Source organism: Lissotriton helveticus, chromosome 5_1 (genome assembly GCF_964261635.1).
Source record: "Lissotriton helveticus chromosome 5_1, aLisHel1.1, whole genome shotgun sequence".
In the NCBI taxonomy this organism is placed as follows: domain Eukaryota; kingdom Metazoa; phylum Chordata; class Amphibia; order Caudata; family Salamandridae; genus Lissotriton; species Lissotriton helveticus.
In genome coordinates, this window is record NC_136065.1 from 1,929,743,532 (window position 1) to 1,929,765,967 (window position 22,436).

Sequence of the window (22,436 nt, forward strand, 5' to 3'; positions counted from 1 at the left end):
TACATTGCCCCCCTCATATTTGCTCTTCAACAGTTGGAGGTCTCTGTCTACAATTATGCGGATGACCTCCAGCTAATTTTTTTCTTTATCCTCATCCCCCGAGTCCATGTCCAATTTTCAGTCCGTTATGATTTTCATCCGGGACTGGATGAACTACAACCACCTGAAATTAAACCCCGATAAAACGGAGCTGGTGTTGACAGGTGGTTGCTTCAGTCCCTGGTCTTCTCTCTTCTGGCCCCCTTCCTTAGGTCCCCCTCCCCCCCTTCCTACTCTGTAAAAACTCTCGGGTTCAAACTGAACGACCAACTCACCCTTCATTCCCAAGTCAGCTCTGCTGTGTCCTCTTCCTTTCTCTCACTTCGCACTATTCGCAAAGTCTCTCGTTTTTTTTCTTTCCCTGCCCTTAAGCTCATTGTCCTGGCGATGGTTATCTCTCGCCTGGACTATGGCAATGCCCTTTATTGCGGCATGCCCGCCTAAAGCATGCGACGACTCCAGCTGGTCCAAAACCAGGCGGCCCGCCTGTTTTTCAATTTGGCCAAATCACATCACGTCACTCCCCTCCTCAAGTCCCTACACTGGCCCCCCATCCGAGAACGAGCCCAGTTCAAGCTGGGCTGCATCACCTTTCAAGCCCGGCTCGGCACAGCCCCTGCTTTTATCTCTTCAGAAATTAAACCCTACGTCCCTGCCAGGGAGCTACGCTCATCCGCCCAACAACTGCTCATAGTCCCTCGTTTCAAACGCAAAAAGTGGGGAGGCACGACATTTTCTACACTTGCCCCTGCGTTTTGGAACTCTCTCCCGGCTCACCTCAGATCCTGCGCCCATTACACACTCTTCCGTAAGGCTCTAAAAACTTTTCTCTTTACACAAGCCTTCTCTTCATAAACTGTTTCTCTCTATTCTCCCTTTTCTCCCTGCCCTTCTGGGTTCAGTACTTTATAGCGCCATGAAACCGCCAGGTGTACGCGCGCTTTAGAAATATTTTAAACTCAAACTCTATCATCTGGTGGTGATGGTTTTGCAGGATCAAGATCTGGCTCATTGTCTACTGGAGGGTCAATGGTGTTATCATTCCATGGGTCTGCAAGTAAATGAGTATTATCAACACCCTGATCTACATATGAATCTGTTTATGGAGATCCCTGAGGTGTTATGTTTAATGGATCTTCAATTAATTGTGGAGAAGATGGTGGAGGTGGAGAGGGTTGTGGGGCAGAATAAACCGGGCTGGTAGCCATGTCCTCCTTCTGTTTGGGAATCTTATCTGTAGTGTCCTCTGGAGGAAGCTTGTGGTTTGCTGGATTTTGAGCCAAAATATGTCCAGCATCAGGATTAATATACATTTTCTTTTGTTTGGGATCCAATTTGGCCTTTAGAACATCTAAAATTGGTTCTGGAGGCTCCAGAACATTGTCTTTTAATTTCGGCTTTGAAATTAACTTGTCTTTAGAATGTTTTGGCTCCAAAGCATGTTTGTGTTTCGAAGCAGAGGGTTTCAGCTTCTAACCAGATTTGTCCTTGGAGTCTGATGATTTTGGATCCGAAGGTAATTTTAGGCCGAATTAGTCCCGAGCCGGAAGGCTTGACGGTTTGTTTAGGTGCCGAGCCGAGATGCGGGCATCAGAAACATTGACTCGGTGCCGACCTTGGCCAGAAAGCAGAGGTGGTGCCGTAGCCTTATGAGTTTTGGAAGAGGATTTAGGGGGTATGGGGGTCTTCGGGACTCACAGCACCTTGTCCCGGAGGCACATCTTCGAACTCCAAATCGATCTCAGAATCCAACTCCAACGGAGAGGGACACTTCTTCTGCGGCAGATGCTTCGATTTCTTCATGGTAAGATTCTTCCACGAAGATATGTGGAGTGTGTTGGATGCTTTGGCACTGCATATCTCGTCATCGAGCCAGACGATCACGTAGAGTCTTTTTTGGACCGAAACGACTTACAAGCGTTGTAGTCTTCCTCTTTGTGCTTTGATGTAAGTCGGTGCCAGGGTACTTGGCGTGGCACCTAGGAAAGAATTGGAATATAGTCCATTCCAACGGACGAAGGCTGGCCTAAAGCGGTACGGCCTGGCGCCCGCCCACGAGATTTTCAATAGAGAGTTTTTCGAGTGATCCGATACGCGAAGAACACAGGACCTCATACGGGAACAATCCAGTTGAGAGTAGAGTGGATTGCGCACTGTGGGGAACCCGAAGAACAGTTTTCGAACTGGAGCGCGGCATTACACGTCCAAACCCGATTGTGGAAATATCAATCCAACAATGGAGTCGATGCCCATGCGCACTACCACTGAAAGGAAGAGTCACCTTACCTCTTGACTGGAAAGACTTCTTCGAAGAAAAACAACTTGCAAACATCCGGACCCAACACTAGATGGCAGGAGTATGCAAAGCCAAGAACAGATGCTTACTGGGTAAGTAACATTACCCGTTTGAGGCTTGTGTGCTGTAGATACACATGCTTTGCATAGACTACAAAGCAGTATACTCCCAACGCGGTGGCTAATCTGTAAATGTTGCAGTTGTTTTAAGTACTGCCTGGCCTACATTAGCTTGTTGATGTGCTAACATATCTCCATATATCTACACAATAGTGTTTGGTAAATGTGTGTGGTGTAGACCATGTAGCTGCCTTACATATGTCTGCTAGAGGAATGTTACCTAAAAAGGCCACAGAAGGCCCTATTTTGCGTGTAAAATGCGCTCTAGAGGGTATGGTTAAAGTTCTTTTAGCTTTAGCATAGCAGGTTTGAATGCATTTAATAATCCATCTTGCAATACCAGATTTAGAGATAGGATTGCCTATGTGAGGAAGAGCAAACGCAACAAACATTTGTTTTGCGAAAGTCTTTTGCCCCATCATGCAGTACAATAAAGCTCTTTTAACGTCAAGCGTGTGAAAAACACATTGTACTACAGAATCAGGTTGAGGAAAAAAGACTGGTAACTCAACCGATTGGTTTATATGAAATGCAGAAACTACTTTGGGAAGGAATTTAGGGTTGGTACAGATTGGTTTATATGAAATGCAGAAACTACTTTGGGAAGGAATTTAGGGTTGGTGCGTAGAACTATCCTGTCTTTGTGTAGCTAAAAAAGAAGGGTTCTTCTTAGGTTAATGCCTGTAGCTCACCAACTCTCCTCAGTGATGTGATGGCAATGAGGAAAGCAACCTTCCATGAGAGAAATTGCAAAGGGCACTTGTGCAATGGTGCAAAAGGTGGACCCATGAGCCTTGTGAGAACAATGTTGAGATTCTATACTGGGGCAGGAGGCATCCTTGATGGTATTACTCGTTCCAACCCCTCCATGAATGCTTTGATCACTGGTACTCTAAATAGTGACAGATGTTGCCTATTCTGCAAGTACGCAGCTACCGATGCAAGGTGAAAACGAATAGATGTGTAAGCTAGTCCAGTTTGCTGTAAATGCAACAGGTAACAGATAATGTTTTGTATAGAAGCATCTAAAGGATTGATTTTGTTGTTATTGCAGTATAAAACACATCTTTTCCATTTTGCTACATAGCAAGCTGTGGTGGTAGGCCTTCCTGCTTCCTTTAGAATATCCATACAGTCTGATGGTAAATTTAAATAACCAAACTCTAAGATTTCAGTTCTTTGGGATTTGGATGTCTGATTTCTCCATGGTTCAGTGTGAGGAGACTGGAGGTGAGGTGCAGCTTTTGACGTGGAACTATTGACAGCACCAACAGGTTGGTGTACCATGGTTGATGGGGGCATGTGGGAGCTACTAGAATTAGTGTGAGGGATGTTTGCCTGAGTTTTCGAACTACACACGGAATGAGAGGGAGAAGCGGAAAAGCGTAGGCAAATATCCCTGACCAGTTCATCCATAGGTCATTGCCCTTTAAGGGCGGGTGTGGGAACCTGGTACTGAATATTGGGCATTTTGCGTTTTCTGCTGTGGTGAACAAGTCTATTTGTGGAAATCCCCATTGTTGGAAGGACAGAAGGAGAACTTTGGGATGATGTTCCCACTTGTGAATGTGCTGTCTCTTTCTGTTGAGAAGGTCGGCAACTTGATTGTTTACTCCTGGGAGGTGTTCTGCCAGAAGACAAACCTTGTGATTGATAGCCCAATTCCAAATGGCTTGAGGGAGTGTAGACAGTTGGAGAGAGTGTGTCCCACCCTGCTTCTGCACATATTACATTGCTGTCATGTGGTCTGTTCGGACTGGGACAGTTTTGGCAATGAGGTGAGGTTGAAAAGCTTTGAGCGCTAGAAAAACTGCTAAAAGTTCTAGATAGCTGATGTGGAGGCTTTTGTGCTTGTTGCTCCACAGGCCTTGTATTGTGTAATCCTGGAGATGAGATGCGTCTATTGTGAGCACGATCTGTGGAATAGGGTCAATGAAAGGCCATCTTTTTGATACGTTTTCTGGGTTCCACCACTGCAGAGAGCGATGGGTACGGCCGTCTACCAACACTAGATCGATTAATTGACCCTGCGACTGATTCCACTGACGAGCTCTGCACTCTTGTGGCAGACGCATGTGAAGCCTTGCATGGGGTACAATTGCAATGCAAGACGCCATCATTCCCAGCAGTTGCATGAACACTCTAGCTGGTAAAGCTTGGTTGGGTTGAAACTGTTGAATCATCGCCTGAATATTGCAAATTCTGGCTACATTGGGAGAGGCTATAGCTCTGCCTGTGTCTAGAGTGGCTCCTAGGTAGACTGGATCTGTGACGGATGCAGGTGAAATTTGAGTGCATTGATGCTAAAGCCCAGTTGAAGAAGTAGGTCTATTGTGATCTGTGTTTGTTGTAGACAGTTCTGGTGACTGCTGGCGTTGATAAGTCAGTGATCTAGATAGGGGGAAGACGTGAATATGCTGTCTTCTGAGATGAGCTGCCACTACTGCCAGACATTTGGTAAAAAACTCTGGGTGCTGTAGTACCTCCGAAGGGGAGCACCGAAAACAGATAATGGCTGCCTGCTATCACAAGTCTGAGGAATTTGCGATGAGCCAGATGAATTGGAAAGGAAAATATGCATCTTTTAAATCTAGAGTAGACATAAAATGTGCGCTTTGTAAATGTGGAAATACCTGTTGATGCGTCGCCATGTGAAAATGTTCTGACAGTATATAATGGTTTATCTCTGAGATCCAGAGTAGGCCTTAGGGAACCGTCCTTTTTGGGAATGAGAACATACAGTGATCAAACCCCTGAGCCCTGGTACCGGCTCTACTGCTCCTTTTAGTAAGAGAGATTGAACCTCTTGTTGTAGCAATTGTAGGCGTTCTGGAGACAATTTGTAAGATGAGGGGAATGTTTGGAGGATTGCTGGTAAGCTCCAGGCAATAACCATGTTGGATAATTCCAATCACCCATTTGTCTGTTGTTATAGACTGACAAATGGGGAGAAATTGTTGAAGTCTTCCACTGACAGGTGTGGTGTAGTCGGGGGGTGGGGAGGAAGCGTGGGCAAGTCACTATTTATTAGGGGAAGGGGAGTTATGGGGTGTGTTGCCCTTACACCACCCTTGAAGTTGTTCCCTTTATAACCTCCTCGAAACAATCCTCTGTAGGGAGAAGACTGGTTGTTCCCTTTATAGGTTGAGGTATTCTGGCCTGGGGATGGTGTTTTGGACCCCCCTCTGTAAAAGGAGCGACGAAAGGAGCCTCTCCACGGAAACTGGAGCACTCCCATGGACTTGGCCACCTCAGTGTCCTTTTTCATCTTTTCTAACGTTTGATCTACGTGGGGATCAAAAAGAAGCTTTTTTATCAAAAAGTGTGTTAAGGATGGATTGTTGGACCTCTGGCTTAAACCCAGAAATCCTTAACCAAGCATGTCTCCTGAGCAAAATGCTAGGATTAACCTCTTTAGCCGCGGTATCTGCAGCATCTAGAGCACATCTTATAGAGGAATTAGAAATTAGTTTTCCTTCATTTACTAAGTCCTGCGCCTTAGCTTTATGCTCTTCTGGGAGATATTAAAGCAATTGCTCCATTTCATCCCAGTGTGTTCTGTCATACCTGGCTAAAAGACCCTGTGTATTCGGGATGTGCCATTGATTTGCAGCTTAAGCAGCTATGCGCTTGCCAGAAGTGCCTATTAACCCTGGTGGAGGAGCATCTCCTGATATTTGGGAATTAGCCCGCTTACGAGCATTAGACACTCAGGGAATCTAATGGCAACTGGCCCTTGATAAATACTGGGTCTGTCGGGGAGGCCTTATACTTTTTGTCAACCCTGGGAGTTAAGATACGTGCTCTTACTGGGTCCTTAAATAGCTCATCAGCATGTCTCATCATGCATTTAAGCATGGGAAGTGTTTGGGATGATCTGTGTGTGGATCCTAAAGTTTGAAACAAAAAATCTTCCTGATTCTTTGTGCAGTGCCCCCTATGATATTGTGCAGCCCTGTCAATGGGTTCTTGGTGGGATGCATAGTCGTCTGGAGGAGATGGCTTAGCTGGGTAAAGGTCTGGATGATTATCTGTTGGGGGATCAATTGTATAATCTGTCCATGGATCTATTGGCAGATGTGTCCCCATCATCATCATCATCATCATCACCACCATCATCATGGTGAGACTGTCGAGAATCCGGAGGAGTGATTTGCAAAGGATTTGCCAGTGGAGAAGGTGGTGGTGGAGGGGATGGTGATGATGGATGAAAAGAACTTGTAGCCACAGATCTCCTTTTTTACAGGGATCTTGTATGAAGTGTCCTCACCCGGAAGCTTGTGTTTCTGAGGCAGCTTGGTGTGAATATGATCAGTCTTGAGGTTAATATATATCTTCTTTTGCTTGGGATCTGTTTTTGATGGAACAATATCTCATTTCGGATCCGAAGGGACATCTTTCTGTTTTGGCGCTGAAGTTTTCGGTGCTGGTGTAGGCTGGCCTTTCGGCGCGGAAGGTTTCGGCTCCGTAGGCTGCTTGGTTTTCGAGATGGAGGATTTTTGCACCGAGCCGGACTTGTGTTTGGAACCGGAGGGCTTTGGTTATGAGGAGGTCTTTTGTCGACTCAGTGCGGAGTCGAAAGGCTTGACTGTCTGTTTCGGAGCCAGGCATGGACGCAAGGCGTTGGAAACTTACTAGGTAATGACCTTGGCCCAGAGGCATAGGTGGTGCCAAAGCTCTGTGCTTTTTTTGAGTGGTTTGTAGGGTAAAGGAGTCTTCGGTCCTCACGTCACCTTGTCCCTGCGGCAGTTCTTCGGCGTCGGGCAGGACTCCGACTCGAGCTCCGATTCCGAGACCTGCCCGGAGAAGGCTTCTTCTTTATCTGCTTCTGATGCCCCAATGTCTTCTTGGCCAGAATCTTCACCGAAGATGTATGGTGTGTCTTCGATGCTTTGATGCTGCATCTCTCGACGTAGAGCCCAATGATCGCAAAGAGTTTTCTTTGATCGAAATGATCTGCAAGCGTTGCAGTCTTCTACTTTGTGCTCGAGAGATAAGCACAAATTGCACACTTCATGTGAGTTGGTGCGCGGATACTTCGTGTGGCACTAAGGACAGAATTTGAACGGTGTCCGATCCATCGACGGAGACCTGACCCGGCGTGGTTAGGCCGTCCACAAAGCTTTCCGATCAAAAAGTCGATTCTGTTGACGAAACGATACGCAGAGAAGTGGGAAACGAACAGGAAACAATACCGTTGAAGGTAGAGAGTACTGCTCGTCGAGGGGAACCCAAAGAATGGTTTTGAACAGGATCGCAGCAACACATGTCCGAGCCCGATGGCGGAAAAAAACAATCTAGCAATGGAGTGGATGACCATGCACACTATCACTTAAAGGAGGAGTCACCTTATCTCGTGACTAGGAAAGACTTCTTCACAGAAAAACAACTTGCAAATATCCGGACTCAACACTAGATGACAGGAGTATGGAAAGCATGTGTAGCTACAGAACACATGCCTCGAACATGTAGTTATCTTAAAAATTTGGCATTGATCTGGTCCTCCAGGACCGAGTTTGGAGAACCCTGGTTTAAGGCAAATAGTGCTTTCCTTTTGCAGTACGAATCAGTCTTGACATGTTAAGGGCACAGCAGGAATGGAATGTAACGAAACGTTACCCCAACAGTGATTCAGTCTAATCTGTGTATCTGAAAAGGAACATGCTACTTACCAGTATGTATCTGTTCTTGGCATGTAGAGCTGCACAGTTGCACACTGTGCATAGATCGCACACCTAGTGTTGGGCCCGGATGTTTGCAGTTTGTTGTTGTCCTGAAAAGTTCTTTGGAAGTCACGAGATAGGTGACTCCTCCTTAGGACCACATTGCGCATGGGCATCTGCTCCATCCCCAGATTGCTTTTCGCCATTAGGGAAATGATGGAGCTTTGCAAGAAAAGTAATTTGTATCTAATTAAGATAATACTGGAACAGGCAAGGGGAGGCGGGTGGGCCTGTGCAACTCTGCAGCTCTACATGCCAAGAACAGATGCATACTGGTTAAGTAGCATTTTCCGTTCGAGGCATATGAGCTGCAGATTGCACACTGTGCATAGATTGTATAGCAGTACCCACTCTTAGCGGCGACCACCCCTATCTGTTGCAGTAGTTTCAAATAATGTTTTGAGAACAGCCTGGCCCACATTAGCTTGTTGTTTGGTTTGCACATCTACACAATAGTGTTTTGTGAATGTGTGCGGTGTAGACCATGTAGCTGCTCTACAGATGTAATCTAGGGGAATGTTACCTAAAAATGCCATTGAAGCCCCTATCTTTCTTGTAGAGTGGGCTTTAGGAGGAACAGATAACATACGTTTAGCTTTGTGGTAACAAATCTGTATGCATTTGACAATCCATCTAGCTATCCCAGATTTTGAAATGGGATTACTCTTGTGTGGTGGTGAGAAAGACACAAAAAGTTGTTTTGTCTTACGAAAGGGTTGTGTCCTCTCGAAGTAGTATAGCAATGCTCTTTTGACATCTAATTTGTGAAGAGCTCTTTCTGCTACTGTCTGTGGTTGTGAGAAGAAAACGGGCAGTTCCACAGATTGATTGAGATGGAAGGGAGAAATGACTTTGGGCAGGAATTTTGGATTTGTACGCAGAACTACCTTATTATGATGCATTTGCAAGAAGGGTTCTTGAATGGTTAGTGCTTGTAGTTCACTAACTCTCCGCAGAGAAGTAATAGCTACTAGGAACGCAACTTTCCATGTTAAAAATTGTAGTTCACATCTGTGTAAGGGTTCGAAGGGAGGTCCCATTAACCGGGCGAGAACAACATTTAAATTCCACACAGGTGAAGGTGGTACTCTGGGAGGAATTATTCTTTTAAGGCCTTCCATAAAGGTTTTAATGGCAGGCACTCTGAACAGAGATAGATGTTGTCTGTTCTGCAGATATGCTGCTATTGCAGCAAGATGTAGTCTAATAGACGTATAGGCTAAGTTACATCTTTGGAGATGCAGTAAGTATCCTAAGATGTGTTGAATAGACACATCTAGAGGATTAATATTGTTATTGTGACAATATATTACAAATCGTTTCCACTTGGCTGCATAACATGCCCTAGTGGTTGGCCGTCTAGCTTCTTTTATGACATTCATGCAGTCTGGAGGAAGGTTCAGATATCTAAATTCTAGGATTTCAGGAGACAGATCGCAAGGTTGAGCTGAGCTGGGTCCAGGTGTCTCATCTCTCCACGGTTCTGTGTTAAAAGGTGTGGAGACAGGTGCAATTTTTGGTGCGGTACTACAGACAGTTGTAGCAGTGTGGTGTAACACGACTGTCTGGCCCATGGAGCAACTAGGATGAGGGTCAGAGAATGCTGTTGTAGTTTGCGTACTACTAGTGGCATGAGTGGTAGAGGTGGAAAAGCGTACGCAAATCTGTTTGACCAGTTCAACCATATCGCATTGCCTTTGGACAGTGGGTGTGGATATCTGGCAGCGAAGCTTGGGCATTTGGCGTTTTCGTGGGTGGCAAAGAGGTCTTTCTGAGGTTGTCCCCACATCTGAAAGAATGCTTGAAGAACTTGCTTATGAAGTTCCCACTCGTGGGTCTGTTGTGTCTGATGACTTAACAGATCTGCTATGGTATTTTGTACTCCCGGAACATGCTGGGCTAGAAGGAACATGTTTTGAGGTACAGCACACCGCCATATGTCCTGTGCTAGTTGAGAGATTTGCAGGGAGTGTGTGCTTCCCTGCTTCTGTATGTAATACATGGCTGTCATGTTGTCCATGCGGACTAACACAGCTTTGTTTGATACTTGCTTTTGGAAAGCTTTTAGTGCTAGGAATATTGCAAGTAACTTTTGGCGTTCCACCCACTGCAGAGAGTGATGAGTCCGACCGTCTACCAACACTAGGTCTGTTAATTGACCTTGAGCTTGGTTCCATTGGCGTGATAAGCACTCTTGTAGCGGACGCATTTGAAGTCTTGCATGGGGCACTATGAAAATACAAGAGGCCATCATCCCTATGAGTTGCATGAACACTCGTGCTGGAAGGGAGTGTTGTGGCTGAAACTTTGTCAGAAGAGTTTGCATTCTGGCTATCCTTGCTGGAGTGGGATAAGCTAGCGCTGTTGAGGTATTTATTGTGGCACTAAGGTACTGTTGTACTTTGGATGGTTGTAGATGAGACTTGGTGTGGTTTATTGTGAACCCCAAGTTGTGGAGCAGTTTAATCGTGGCATGAGTGTGTTCCACGCATTGGTTGTATGAGCTGGCTCTTATGAGCCAGTTGTCGAGGTACAGGAAGACATGGATGTGCTGTCTTCATAAATGCGCTGCCACTACTGCTAAGCACTTGGTGAATACTCTTGGTGCTGTTGTGACTCCGAATGGGAGTACTTTGAATTGACAGTGCTGCCCGTCTATTACAAATCTGAGATACCTCCTGCGAGCCTTGTGAATGGGAATGTGGAAGTATGCGTCCTTGAGATCTAGAGTAGCAAGGAAGTCGTTTTGTAACAGGAGCGGAAGGACTTGTTGGAGTGTGACCATGTGAAAATGATCTGATTGTATGTATATGTTTAGCGGTGTGAGGTCTAGAATAGGCCTTAGAGAGCAGTCTTTCTTTGGAATTAGAAAATATAGCGAGCAACCCCCCTTGTCTTGTTGGTGCAGAGGACCTGGTTCTATTGCACTTTTTTCTAGCAGGGATATTACTTCTTGCTTTAACAGTGATAGATGTTCTTGTGACATTGGACGCTGTTTGGGTGGTATGTTTGGGGGGGTAGATGTTAGTTCTAGACAGTAACCTGACTGAATAATTTGTCGCACTCACCTGTCTGATGTGATGTTGGTCCTAGCAGGAAGGAATTGTTGCAGTCTTCCCCCCACAGGAGTGGAATGTTGGGGGGGAAGGGGAGGAAAGTCATTGGGTAGGGGTAGAGGCAGAGCGGGAGTTGTTGGTTTTGCCTCTGCCTTTGTTGTTGTTACCCCTGTAACCCCCTCTCTGGTAGCCCTTAGTGAATGTGGATTGGCTAGGGGTTTTGTAAGAGATGGTGGGACTTTCTGAGGAGTAGCCTCTTGTGTAGCCTCTGTATGATGAGCGACGAAAAGAACGTCTGGGAGCTTGCTGCTGCAAGTCTCCCATAGATTTTGCTGTATCAGTGTCTTTTTTCATTTTTTCTAAAGACACGTCAACATTTGGCCCAAATAAATGTGTCTCATCAAATGGCTGATTAAGGATGGAGTTTTGTACCTCAGGTTTAAAACCTGAAATACGTAGCCAGGCATGTCTACATAGAAGGGTGCTGGTATTGATTGCCCTTGAGGCGGTATCTGCAGCATCTAGGGCACAACGAATGGAAGTATTAGTAATATTTTTACCTTCGTGTATAAGTTCATTGGCCCTATTTTTGTATTTGTCAGGTAGATGCTGCAATATGGACTCTAGTTCATCATAATGTGCCCTGTCATATCTTGCCAGCAATGCTTGGGTGTTGGCAATGCGCCAGATGTTAGCTGCTTGTGACGCTGTTCGTTTGCCGGAGGCGTCAAGGAGCTTAGATTCTTTGTCTGGTGGTAAGGCCACACCTGATGTCTGAGAATTAGTACGTTTACGTGCATTAGACACTACTAAAGAATCTAATGGTGCTAGACCTTTAATATAAACTGGATCTGTAGGGGCAGCTTTATATTTTTTCTCAATGCGAGGATTGAGGACCCTAGCCCTGACAGGATCCTTAAAAACCTCTGTTGCGTGCTTGATGACAGCATTGGCACAATGGCAGTAGACCTTTGTGCGTTATCAAAAGTGTCAAATAGGAAGTCTTCCTCCACTGCATCGATGTGTAAGTCCACCCCATGATACTGGGCAGCTCTTTGGGATAGTAGGTTTAAACCTATAGTGTCCTCTGGTGGGGAAGGTCTGGCAGGGTATATATCGTCTTGTGGGACGTAAGGCACATCAGGGGTGTTGTAATCATCCCATGGATTAGGTGACTGAGGGGGACTATTGGTCCCTGCTGGGTCATGTGCACCCCCACCTGTGTCTTCAGAGTCTGTGTCTACATCATCGTCTCGATTAGTAGATGGTGTGGGTGAATGATGTGGTGAAGGAGGTGTAGGAAGAGGAACAGTATGGGGAGGTGGTGGAGAAGGGACTCCTAATGGAGAGGTTGCAATGTCTCTCTCTTCTTTGGAGGGGGAGGAGGTGCTGGCGCCTCAAGTCGTCTCTTCTTGGAGCTAAGAGTCAATTGACCAGTCTTAGGATCGTTTACAAGGGTTTTTTGATTAGGATCCGGGGTGAAAAGTTCTTCTGAGTAGGGCAGATCCTTCGGCGAAGTTTTCGGCTATGTAGGTTTTTTCGGCACCGAGTCGGTAGCTGGTCTTGGGTCTTTTGGTTTAGAAGTTTGCCCTTTTGAAATTTCTTTTACCGGAACCTGTTTTTTCGGTTCCGGGTGTTTTTTCGGCTCCGAAGTGTGTGAATCTGGAGCTTTAGGAGGTTTTTTACTCGGTTCCGAGTGCGGTTTCGGCATCGATGAGCCGAGGCCAGTCTTCGGCGCCGTAGGCTTAGGTGTCGGAGCAACAGACAGCGTGGTTGAGGAAGATGGCTTCTTTTTCGGTGGCGGTATAGGGTCGGCGCCGGGAATAGGCTGACTCGAGCCCGAGCCACCTGAAGGCTTAGGGGCTTCTTTGCCGGGCCCAAAGGCGGGGCGTGGGAAGCAGGCTCACGGTGTGCACCCGGGCCCGAAGTTGAGGGTGTGACCGAAGCCTTTTTTGAGGGTGTCGAGGAAGGGTTGGGGTCGACGGTCTTACTTACGACCCATTGAGCTGGAGTGATGTCCTTGATGTCGGAGTCTTCGGCATCGAAGAACCTGGTACTCTTTCCTGCGTGCTGGTGTTCTGGCACGTCGACACCCTCTTCAAAGATGTCATCGGGGATCGAAGCTGATGAGCGAGCCATAGTTCTTCGAGCTCATCGGTCCCGAATCGTCTTCTTGCGGCGGAATGAGGCGCAAGCGGAACAATGTTTGGCTTCGTGCTCCGGTGAGAGGCAAAGGTTGCACACCTCTTGTAGGTCGGTGTGGGGAAACTTCGACCCACATTGAGGACACTTCTTGAATGGCGTCCTTTCCATGAAGAACACTGTCCCTAACATACATCAGATATCCTAATTTCAGATCAGGTTTGTACACATCAGTCCTAATGTATGATCATAAATATATAAACAGTTCATTAAAATAAAATACATAAAAACAATAATACAAAAGAGAGTACATAACATAGGCAAAATTCAATGTACCCCTTGTTTGTTACATATCTGTGTTGAACCAATATTTTTGACAGAAGTCCTGGTACCCAGTGCTCGGAGACCTCCGCCTTAAATACAGATTATGTATGAAGAAAGGACGCCCGGGGGTCTTCAGCAAAGGGTCTCATTAGTAGCAAACAAAATCCCTCAGCGAAATTTAAACCCATCTTCTCTTTTGCTGGAAGATTTTCCAGAATTATCTGCATAGAAATTAATACAGTTAATGAGCCACCCGCAGTCGGTCGTCTATTCAAGCCCAAGGAGATCCATGGAGATGACTTATCAATACAGCAAGCACATGAGAAGCATAAACCTAATACTGGCAACCCTGTGTCCTGTCAGTTTGTAGGTCTTTAGTCCGTGCAAAAGAAACCTTTTGCGTTTAGTCACAGCCCTGCACAGCACACAGATTTAATGCCAGGCCAGCATTAGTATACGGCTGATACAAATTCTGTTCTCTATAAAGGATGAAGCATCCATACCACTTATTCCATACAAATGTACACAAATCAGAAGTCATTTTTCCCCTTCACCTCCTTAAATTTGGGAACCAGACCCAGAAGAAACCAAAAAGAGAACCACATCAAAAAATTTAACTCCATTTCTGGGTCACCCAAGGTGTCCTTTTGCTCTATTTTTCTCAAAAAAGAACAATATCCAAGTAAAAGCCAAGTTGTGTTGTAACTATTGTTAAATTAATCAACGGGTGGGTTCCTTTGTATTACATCTATAGCTCCTGATGTCACGTGTATTACAACTTTGGAGTACCCACTTCCTATGCTTCCTACAGCATTCGAAGTGTAGAAATGGTATTGTTTTAGTAGATAGCAAATGTCACGTGCATACCGTCTGTCAATTTCCAGCCTGATCTCTCGACTTACTAGCTTCGCACCAGCTTACGCCATACCACACCCACCCTAGTACAAACAAATGAAATAGGCAACAAAATTCATGAGGACACGTTTGTCCCCAAAAATATAATGAAGTGAGTGGCCTCTGAATACTCAGTGATCTACTTACTTGGGTAAGGATTTCCAAATACGAGTTCTGCATTCATTGATGGATTTACACGATATTCCTCTTGACCGGTCAGTGAAGGCGACTGGGTTAAACTGGACAGGCGTCCTTGCTTCAGTCTCTGTGCAGAATGAAGAGAGTAGTTAATGTCTAACAACATATTGCTCCCCCATCTTAAATAATACTCTAAAACCATGTAATTCATGTCAGATGACATCTCCCTGCAGGTTGATATTGATAATCTATTTCTTCGGATTCGTGCCTGCCTAACTTATCCCTCCAGGCTTATGGCTAATAACACATCCCTTTGCCATCAAAGTATAACCTATTTGCATATATGTTTAAAATACAGCTCTTCACCCAACAGGAATCTGATAAGTGGTAAATGTGCTACATTTGCTTCTTTACTACCATACAAAATTGTGGCAACATTTTCCTTTCAGTTCATGGCTAACAATAACCCCTCTAATTTGACATGGATATATTTCCCGTCTATTTATTCTACTGAAACATTGCTGATAATCTCTCCATTTGGCCTCCTGCGTCATGGTAGAGAGTATACACCTTGCAGTGCGTGCTGATACCATTTCTGTTTCAACTCATGCCTGATAACCTATCCCTTCCAGTCCTTGCACAGAACAAACACATCTCGCTCCAGTTAAGGCTGTTAGTATGTCCATTCCAGTTCAGTGCTAACCATCTCTCTTTTTTAGTTGAAAGCGAATAATCTATCCTTTTAGGTCATGCCAGTAACCGATTCCTTCTTGTTCAAGGCTATTACCATATAATTTCCATTTGAGAGTTGATAACCAAACCCTGCTCATTTCCACTGGAGGTCTGCAGATGCTGCTATACTAATCCTACTTAGTGTCCTAAAAGGTTTGCAGACAGATAATACTAGTTGTACTTAACATCCTAAGAGGTCTGCAGACACTGATAATACTAGTTTCTCCTCAGTATCCTAGGAGGTCTGCAGACACTGATAATACTAGTTGTACTTAACATCCTAAGAGGTCTGCAGACACTGATAAAACTAGTTCTCCTCAGTATCCTAAGAGGTCTGCAGACATTGATAATACTAGTTCTCCTCAGTATCCTAAGAGTTCTGCAGACACTGATAATACTAGTTCTCCTCAGTATCCCAAGGGGCCTGCAGACACTGATAATACTAGTTCTACTTCGTATCCTAAGAGGTTTGCAGAAGCCAATGCACAACATTTTTAAAAAATGGCCATTAATGTCTACTGACTGATGAGGAACAATCCAGCCTATAGAGCTCATGCCCTGGGTACAAAGGTAAGTATACCTTATCGCAGTATGGTACTCAGACTAGTAAAAGAGCACTTATAAACACACCAGCTCTCCTGAGAACATGCTCAGGTCCATCCAGCGGCATAGTGAATTTTTTGTGAAGCTGTGTGAGTTTCCAAGAGGCCATCACCTGCAAAAACCCAAAATTAAGGCTGAGGAAAAGAGCATTTCATATCAGAAAGAGCCTGCCTGGAAGTGTCTGGTTCAGCCACACCACAGGCCTTCCAGCATCTCACAAGAGAGACCAAAAAACAACTGAGACTGTTTCAGTCTCTTATCAGAGAGAACGACCCGAAAGGGTATGATTCCAGCTGTAGGCCAATCTTGTAAAAGTCATACTGGGTGAGGCTGCTACTTAAGGTATCAAATGTTCATTCAGTGCACCCAGCTTACTTGGTTTTCCTGTGCAACGTTGTCCCGCTCCATTTCCCGAATGTTCAGTAGTTCGTGCAAGCCCTGCACTTTTCTGGATAAATCACTGACCTCTTGCTGTTAGAAGAGAAAAAGTCAAATCATGAGAAAACCAAGCCAATGGGATTGAGACCACTCTAGACTGGGAATAAATACATGTCAACAGTAAATGGTAGCAACTCAGCTTTCCCAGTGCAATTGTTTCTTTCAATAAATTTGCAGACACCATGTTTCTTAACTCAGAACACATGTAAGAACTAACACTGGTAACCAGGGCTCAGTTATGCTGCCTTATATTTGAGCTAGGTATCTGTGTAACATATAATATTGCTCTGCTGTGTCATATCTGTACCTTTGAAATGTGCATGTATAACATGGGATTAGCTCTACTATGTGAATAGTTTAACATGGGGAGAACTTACTGTATTACACCTAAACCTTTACGTAAAATAGGGAATATGCTACTCACCAGTAAGCATCTGTTCTTGGCATGTAGGGCTGCTGACATTCATATCTGTGCATAGATCGCCGCCTAGCGTTGGGTCCGGATGATTGCACTTTGTTGTCCTGGAATAGTCTTCGAAGTATCACAAGATAGGTGACTCCTCCCCTGGACTAGAGTGCGCATGGGCATCTTCTCCATCCTCAGATTGTTTTTCGCCATTGTGGCAGAGATGGAGATAGGAGTAAGAGATGGCCATGCAAAAGACAATGCTGAAGCTGCGACAGGCACCAGGGAGGAGGGCGGGCAATATGAATGTCAGCAGCCCTACATGCCAAGAATAGATGCATACTGGTAAGTAGCATATTCCGTTCAAGGCATGTGGGCTGCTGAATTCATATCTGTGCACAGACTGTATAGCAGTATCTCCCCCAGCGGTGGTTACCTGTGCCAGCTGCAGCAGTTTGAAAGAGGGTTTTGAGGACAGCCTGGCCTACAGCAGCTTGCTGCTTTGCTTGCATGTCTACACAGTAGTGTTTTGTGAAAGTGTGTATGGTAGTCCATGTGGCTGCTTTACATATGTCTTCAAGAGGAATATTTCCTAGGAAAGCCATGGATGCCCCCATCCATAGAGTGTGCTCTTGGGGGGGGGGGGGCAGTTAAAGTGCGTTTAGCTTTTGATAACATATTTGAATGCATTTAACTATCCATCTGGCTATTCCTGACTTTGATATGGGATTTCCTTTATGTTGTGGTGAAAAAGCAACAAATAATTGCTTTGTTTTTCTAAATGATTTTGTTCTGTCCACATAATAAAGCAGAGCTCTCTTTACATCCAGTGTGTAGGGCTCTTTTAGCTACTGACTGTGGATTATGGAAGAACACTGGCAGTTCTATTGATTGATTAATATGAAAATTGGATATGACTTTTGGCATAAACTTAGGGTTTGTTCTAAGAACTACCCTGATAGCATGTACTTGCATGAAGGGTTCTTGAATAGTTAGTGCTTGTAACTCGCTAACTCGCCTAAGTGAGGTAATCGCAATCAAGAATGCCACCTTCCACGTTAGAAATTGCAGTTCGCATGAATGTAGAGGTTCAAAAGGAGGACCCATAAGTCTGATAAGTACTACATTTAGGTTCCAGACTGGGGAAGGTGGGTGTCTTGGAGGAATCACCCTTTTAAGACCCTCCATAAAAGCCTTGATTGCTGGGACTCTAAACAGTGAAAGGTGTTGCCTGTTTTGGAGGTATGCTGCTATAGCAGCGAGGTGTAGTCTTATTGAAGAGTATGCTAGGTTGCATCTTTGAAGATGCAGGAGGTAACATATAATGTTTTGTATGGAAGCATCTAATGGGTTGATTTGGTTATTGTTGCAGTAAATAACAAATCTTTTCCATTTAGCTGCATAGCATGCTCTAGTAGTTGGTCGCCTTGCCTCCTTAATGATGTTCATGCAGTCTAGAGGCAAGTTAAGGTATCCGAATTCTAAGACTTCAGGAGCCAGATCGCTAGGTTCATCTGATTTGGATCTGGGTGTCTGATTTCTCCATGGTTCTGAGTTAGAAGGTGGGGTGCGAGGCGCAGCCTTTGATGAGGAACTACTGAAAACTCCAGGAACGTTGTGTACCATGGCTGTCTCGCCCATGTGGGAGCAACTAGGATCAGTGTGAGTGACTGTTGCTGCAGTTTGCCTGCCACCAGCGGAATCAGTGGTGCTGGGGGAAAAGCGTACGCAAATCTGCCGGACCAGTTCATCCATATCGCATTGCCTTGTGACAACGGATGTGGGAACCTGGCGGCAAAGTACTGGCAATTTGAGTTTTCGTTTGTGGCAAACAGGTCTATTTTTGGATGCACCCACTGGCTGAAGAATGGCTGGAGAACCTGTGGGTGAATTTCCCATTCGTGTACTTGCTGGCTGTGTCTGCTGAGCAGGTCCGCTATTTGGTTGTCTTTCCCTGGGAGGTGTTCTGCCAGGAGAAAGACGTCTATTGGAATTGCCCACTTCCATATGCTCTGTGCCAAGTGGGACAGCTGTGGAGAGTGTGTTCCTCCCTGTTTTTGGATATAGTACATTGCTGTCATGTTGTCCGTCCGGCTCAACACAGTCTTGCTGTACAAGTATTTTTTGACTGCTTTCAGGGCTAGGAATATCGCTAGCAACTCTAGTTGGTTGATATGCAGTTTGTTTGAGTGTCCAGAGCCCTTGTACTGTGTAGTGAAGGAGGTGGGCTCCCCAGCCTGTCAGTGATGCGTCCGCTCTTAGTACTAGTTGTGGAACCGGCTCTTGGAACAGTCGCCCCTTGGAAAGGTTTTGTGGGTTCCACCATTGCAGAGAGTTGTGGGCGCGACTGTCTACCAACACTAGGTCTTTTAGTTGTCCATGAGCTTGGTTTCACTGCCGTGCTAGGCATTCTTGCAATGGACGCATTTGAAGTCTGGCATGGGGGACAATGAATATGCAAGAGGCCATCATGCCTATGAGCTGCATGAAGACTCGAGCTGGCAGAGAGTGTTGTGGCTGAAATTTGCGAATGAGCAACTGCATGCTGGCTATCCTTGCTGTGTTTGGATATGCCTTTGCCACTGAGGCATCTATAGTAGCTCCCAGATATTGTTGTGTGTGGGACGGTTGTAGATGCGATTTCGGGTAGTTTATCGAAAAGCCTAGGCTGTGTAGCAGCTGAAGTGTTTGAGACGTGTCTCTTGCACATTGTTCGTACGATCTGGCTTGAATTAGCCAATCGTCTAGGTACGGGAACACATGGATGTGTTGCCTCCTGAGCTGTGCGGCCACTGTTGCTAAGCATTTTGTAAACACTCTTGGAGCCGTGGTTACCCCGAAGGGGAGTACCTTGAATTGGTAGTGTTGACCTTCTATTGTGAACCTGAGGTATTTCCTGTGAGCTGGATGGATGGGTATGTGAAAATACGCATCCTTGAGGTCCAGTGTTGCTAGGAAGTCTCCTTGTTGTAGCAACGGGAGCACTTGCTGTAGTGTGATCATATGGAAGTGCTCCAACAGTATGTATTGATTTAGGGGTCTGAGGTGTAATATTGGTCTGAGGGAACCGTCCTTCTTGGGAATAAGGAAGTATAGGGAGTATACTCCTGTCCCTTGGTGTTGGAAAGGGACTGGCTGGCTCTATGGCCCCCTTTTCCAGCATGCATTTCACCTCTTGTTGTAACAGGGTGATGTGTTCTTTGGACATAGGACGGTGTCTGGGTGGTATGTTTGGTGGAGTAGAAGTAAGTTCTAGGCAATAAACATACTGGATAATTTGTCTTACCCACAAGTCCGTGGTAATTGCGTTCCAGACAGGTAGGAACTGTTGGAGTCTGCCTCCGACCGGTGTTGGGTGGTCTGGAGGTAGCGTGATGAAGTCACTGTTTTGTGGCAGTGGAGGCTCTGGTGTTATTGCCTCCACGTCCTCTTCCCTTGCTATTGTTGCCCCTATAACCTCCTCTGTTGGAGTTCTTTTTAAAGGAGCCTTGGGTGTTGCCTTTATATGTGGATGAGGTCTGTGAAGTATTGCCTCGTGTAGCTGCTCTGTATGAGGAGAGTCGAAAGGAACCTCTGTGTTGCTGAAACTGTAATGCACCCATTGATTTAGCAGTTTCTGTGTCTTTCTTCATTTTATCTAAAATGGTGTCTACTGCAGGGCCAAAAAGGAAGTCTTGGTTGACTCGCTGGTTAAGAATGGTGGACTGCACCTCGTTTTTAAAGCCCGAAATACACAGCCATGCATGTCGTCGTAGTAAAACGCTAGTGTTAATAGACCTGGCTGCAGTGTCGGCTGCGTCAAGCACACATTTGATGGAGGCGTTTGTAATACATTTTCCCTCCTGTATGAGGTCATTAGCTTGTGCTTTAAAAGGCTCAGGCAGGTGTTGCATTAAGCCTTCAAGCTGATCATAGTGCGCCCTGTCGTAACGAGCTAGCAGAGCTTGTGTGTTCGCAATTCTCCATGAATTGGAGGCCTGTGATGCTACCCTTTTGCCAGAGGCCTCTAGTATTTTGGACTCTTCTTCGGGAGGAGGAGCCTCCCCTGTTGTTTGCGAGTTGGCCCCTTTGCGTGCATTAGCCACTACTAGTGAGTCTAAGGGTAACTGACCTCTGATATAGGTAGGGTCTGTAGGGGCTGCTCTATATTTCTTTTCATTCCTGGGATTGATGACGTGTGCTCTGGCTGTATCTTTAAATATATCAGGCACGTGTTTTAACACCCCCTTTAACATAGGAAGTGTACTTACATTTTTCTCTGAAGTAGGGAAAGTGTCAAATAAGAAGTCTTCTTCTACAGGGTCATTGTGCATGTCTACGTTGTGGTACTGTGCTGCCCTGTCTATCAGTTGGTTGAAGGCAATAGTTTCGTCAGTAGGTGACGGCTTTGTTGGGTATGAGGGGACGTCAGGGATGGGATGCGTGTCATATGGGTCAGTTGGCTCTTCCCATGGTTCATTTTGGGGGTTAGGATCCTGTGGATAATAATAATCATGCTGAGGATCTTCCCCTGTGTCGCCCTCATTGTCCCCATGGTGAGAAGGAGAGTAAGGAGCAAAAGGAGTAGTAGGCATAGTGGGATAGAAAGGAATGAAGGGTCTAGAGGGAGAAGTCCCAAAGTCCTTTTTCTTCAGAGGAATGGGGTAAAGAGAGTCTGTGTCCAGTGGTCTCTTTTTCCTGTGTAGGATTGTGACTTTACCAGTGTCAGGATTAATATATATCTTTGCCTGGTCATCTGATGGATCCGGATGGAAGAGTTCTTCTTCCACTGTCCGTGGTTGTGTCCTTGGCTTTTTTGGCGTAGTCTGTTTTGGATCGACTATCGCCTCTGGGTCGATATCCCCTTCTGTATCGACGACCTTTGGTCTTTTTCGGCTCGGACCCTTCCTTCGGGTGGACGAGTGATTTCGGATCGACCGGGTTTTTCGGTTCGACACGCTTCTTGTGGTCGACAGGTTTTTTCGGTTGACTGTCCTTTGCCGAGTCGATGGTTTCTTTTGGATCGACCGGTCTTTTTGGAGCACTTTACTTTGGTTCGATAGCCTTCTCCGTCTGGGCTACAGGCTTCGATGCAGCACCCTTTACGTTGGCGACCTCATTTGGTTCGGCGACCTTCGGCACAGGAGTCTTTTTTGGGTGGAGGGGCTTCTTAGGCTCGGCGCCCTTCGGCTGTGTGGGCTTCTTTGGCTCGACGGCCTTTTTATGTTCGGCGCCTTTAGGCTCGGCGGCCTTCTTTGGATCAGTGCCCTTTGGGTCGACGACCTTCCTGTGTTCGGGAAACTTCTTTGGGGGTCACGTTACTTGGCCCTGGGGTCTCTGAAGGCTTTATCTTTGGTTTCGGAGCCAAGCCGGACGGCGGGGCTGGCAAATGTTTCTTCGGATCTTGGCTAAGGCCTTTTGGCGATGCCTCGACCAGAGCCTTCGCTAACGGGCTAATCGGTGTCGGTGGCAGCGGTGGGATCTCGTCGTCAGAGTAGTCCTCGAAGGTGACGATCTCTAGGTCCGAATCTGGATCTTCCGGTAGTT

The 22,436-nt window shown here is 45.8% G+C and overlaps 1 protein-coding gene across 1 annotated transcript in view; it reads right to left on the bottom strand.

Moving 5' to 3' along the window:
- The window catches only part of CALCOCO2 (calcium binding and coiled-coil domain 2), a 641,412-nt gene that overhangs the window by 137,387 nt on the left and 481,589 nt on the right, over positions 1–22,436 (bottom strand). The window contains exons 12-13 of the mRNA XM_078645541.1: positions 16,442–16,537; positions 14,741–14,858 (exon numbers count right to left, since the gene is read on the bottom strand). Of these exons, the coding sequence (XP_078501667.1) occupies positions 14,741–14,858; positions 16,442–16,537 (214 nt within the window). The remainder of the gene's footprint in view (positions 1–14,740; positions 14,859–16,441; positions 16,538–22,436) is intronic.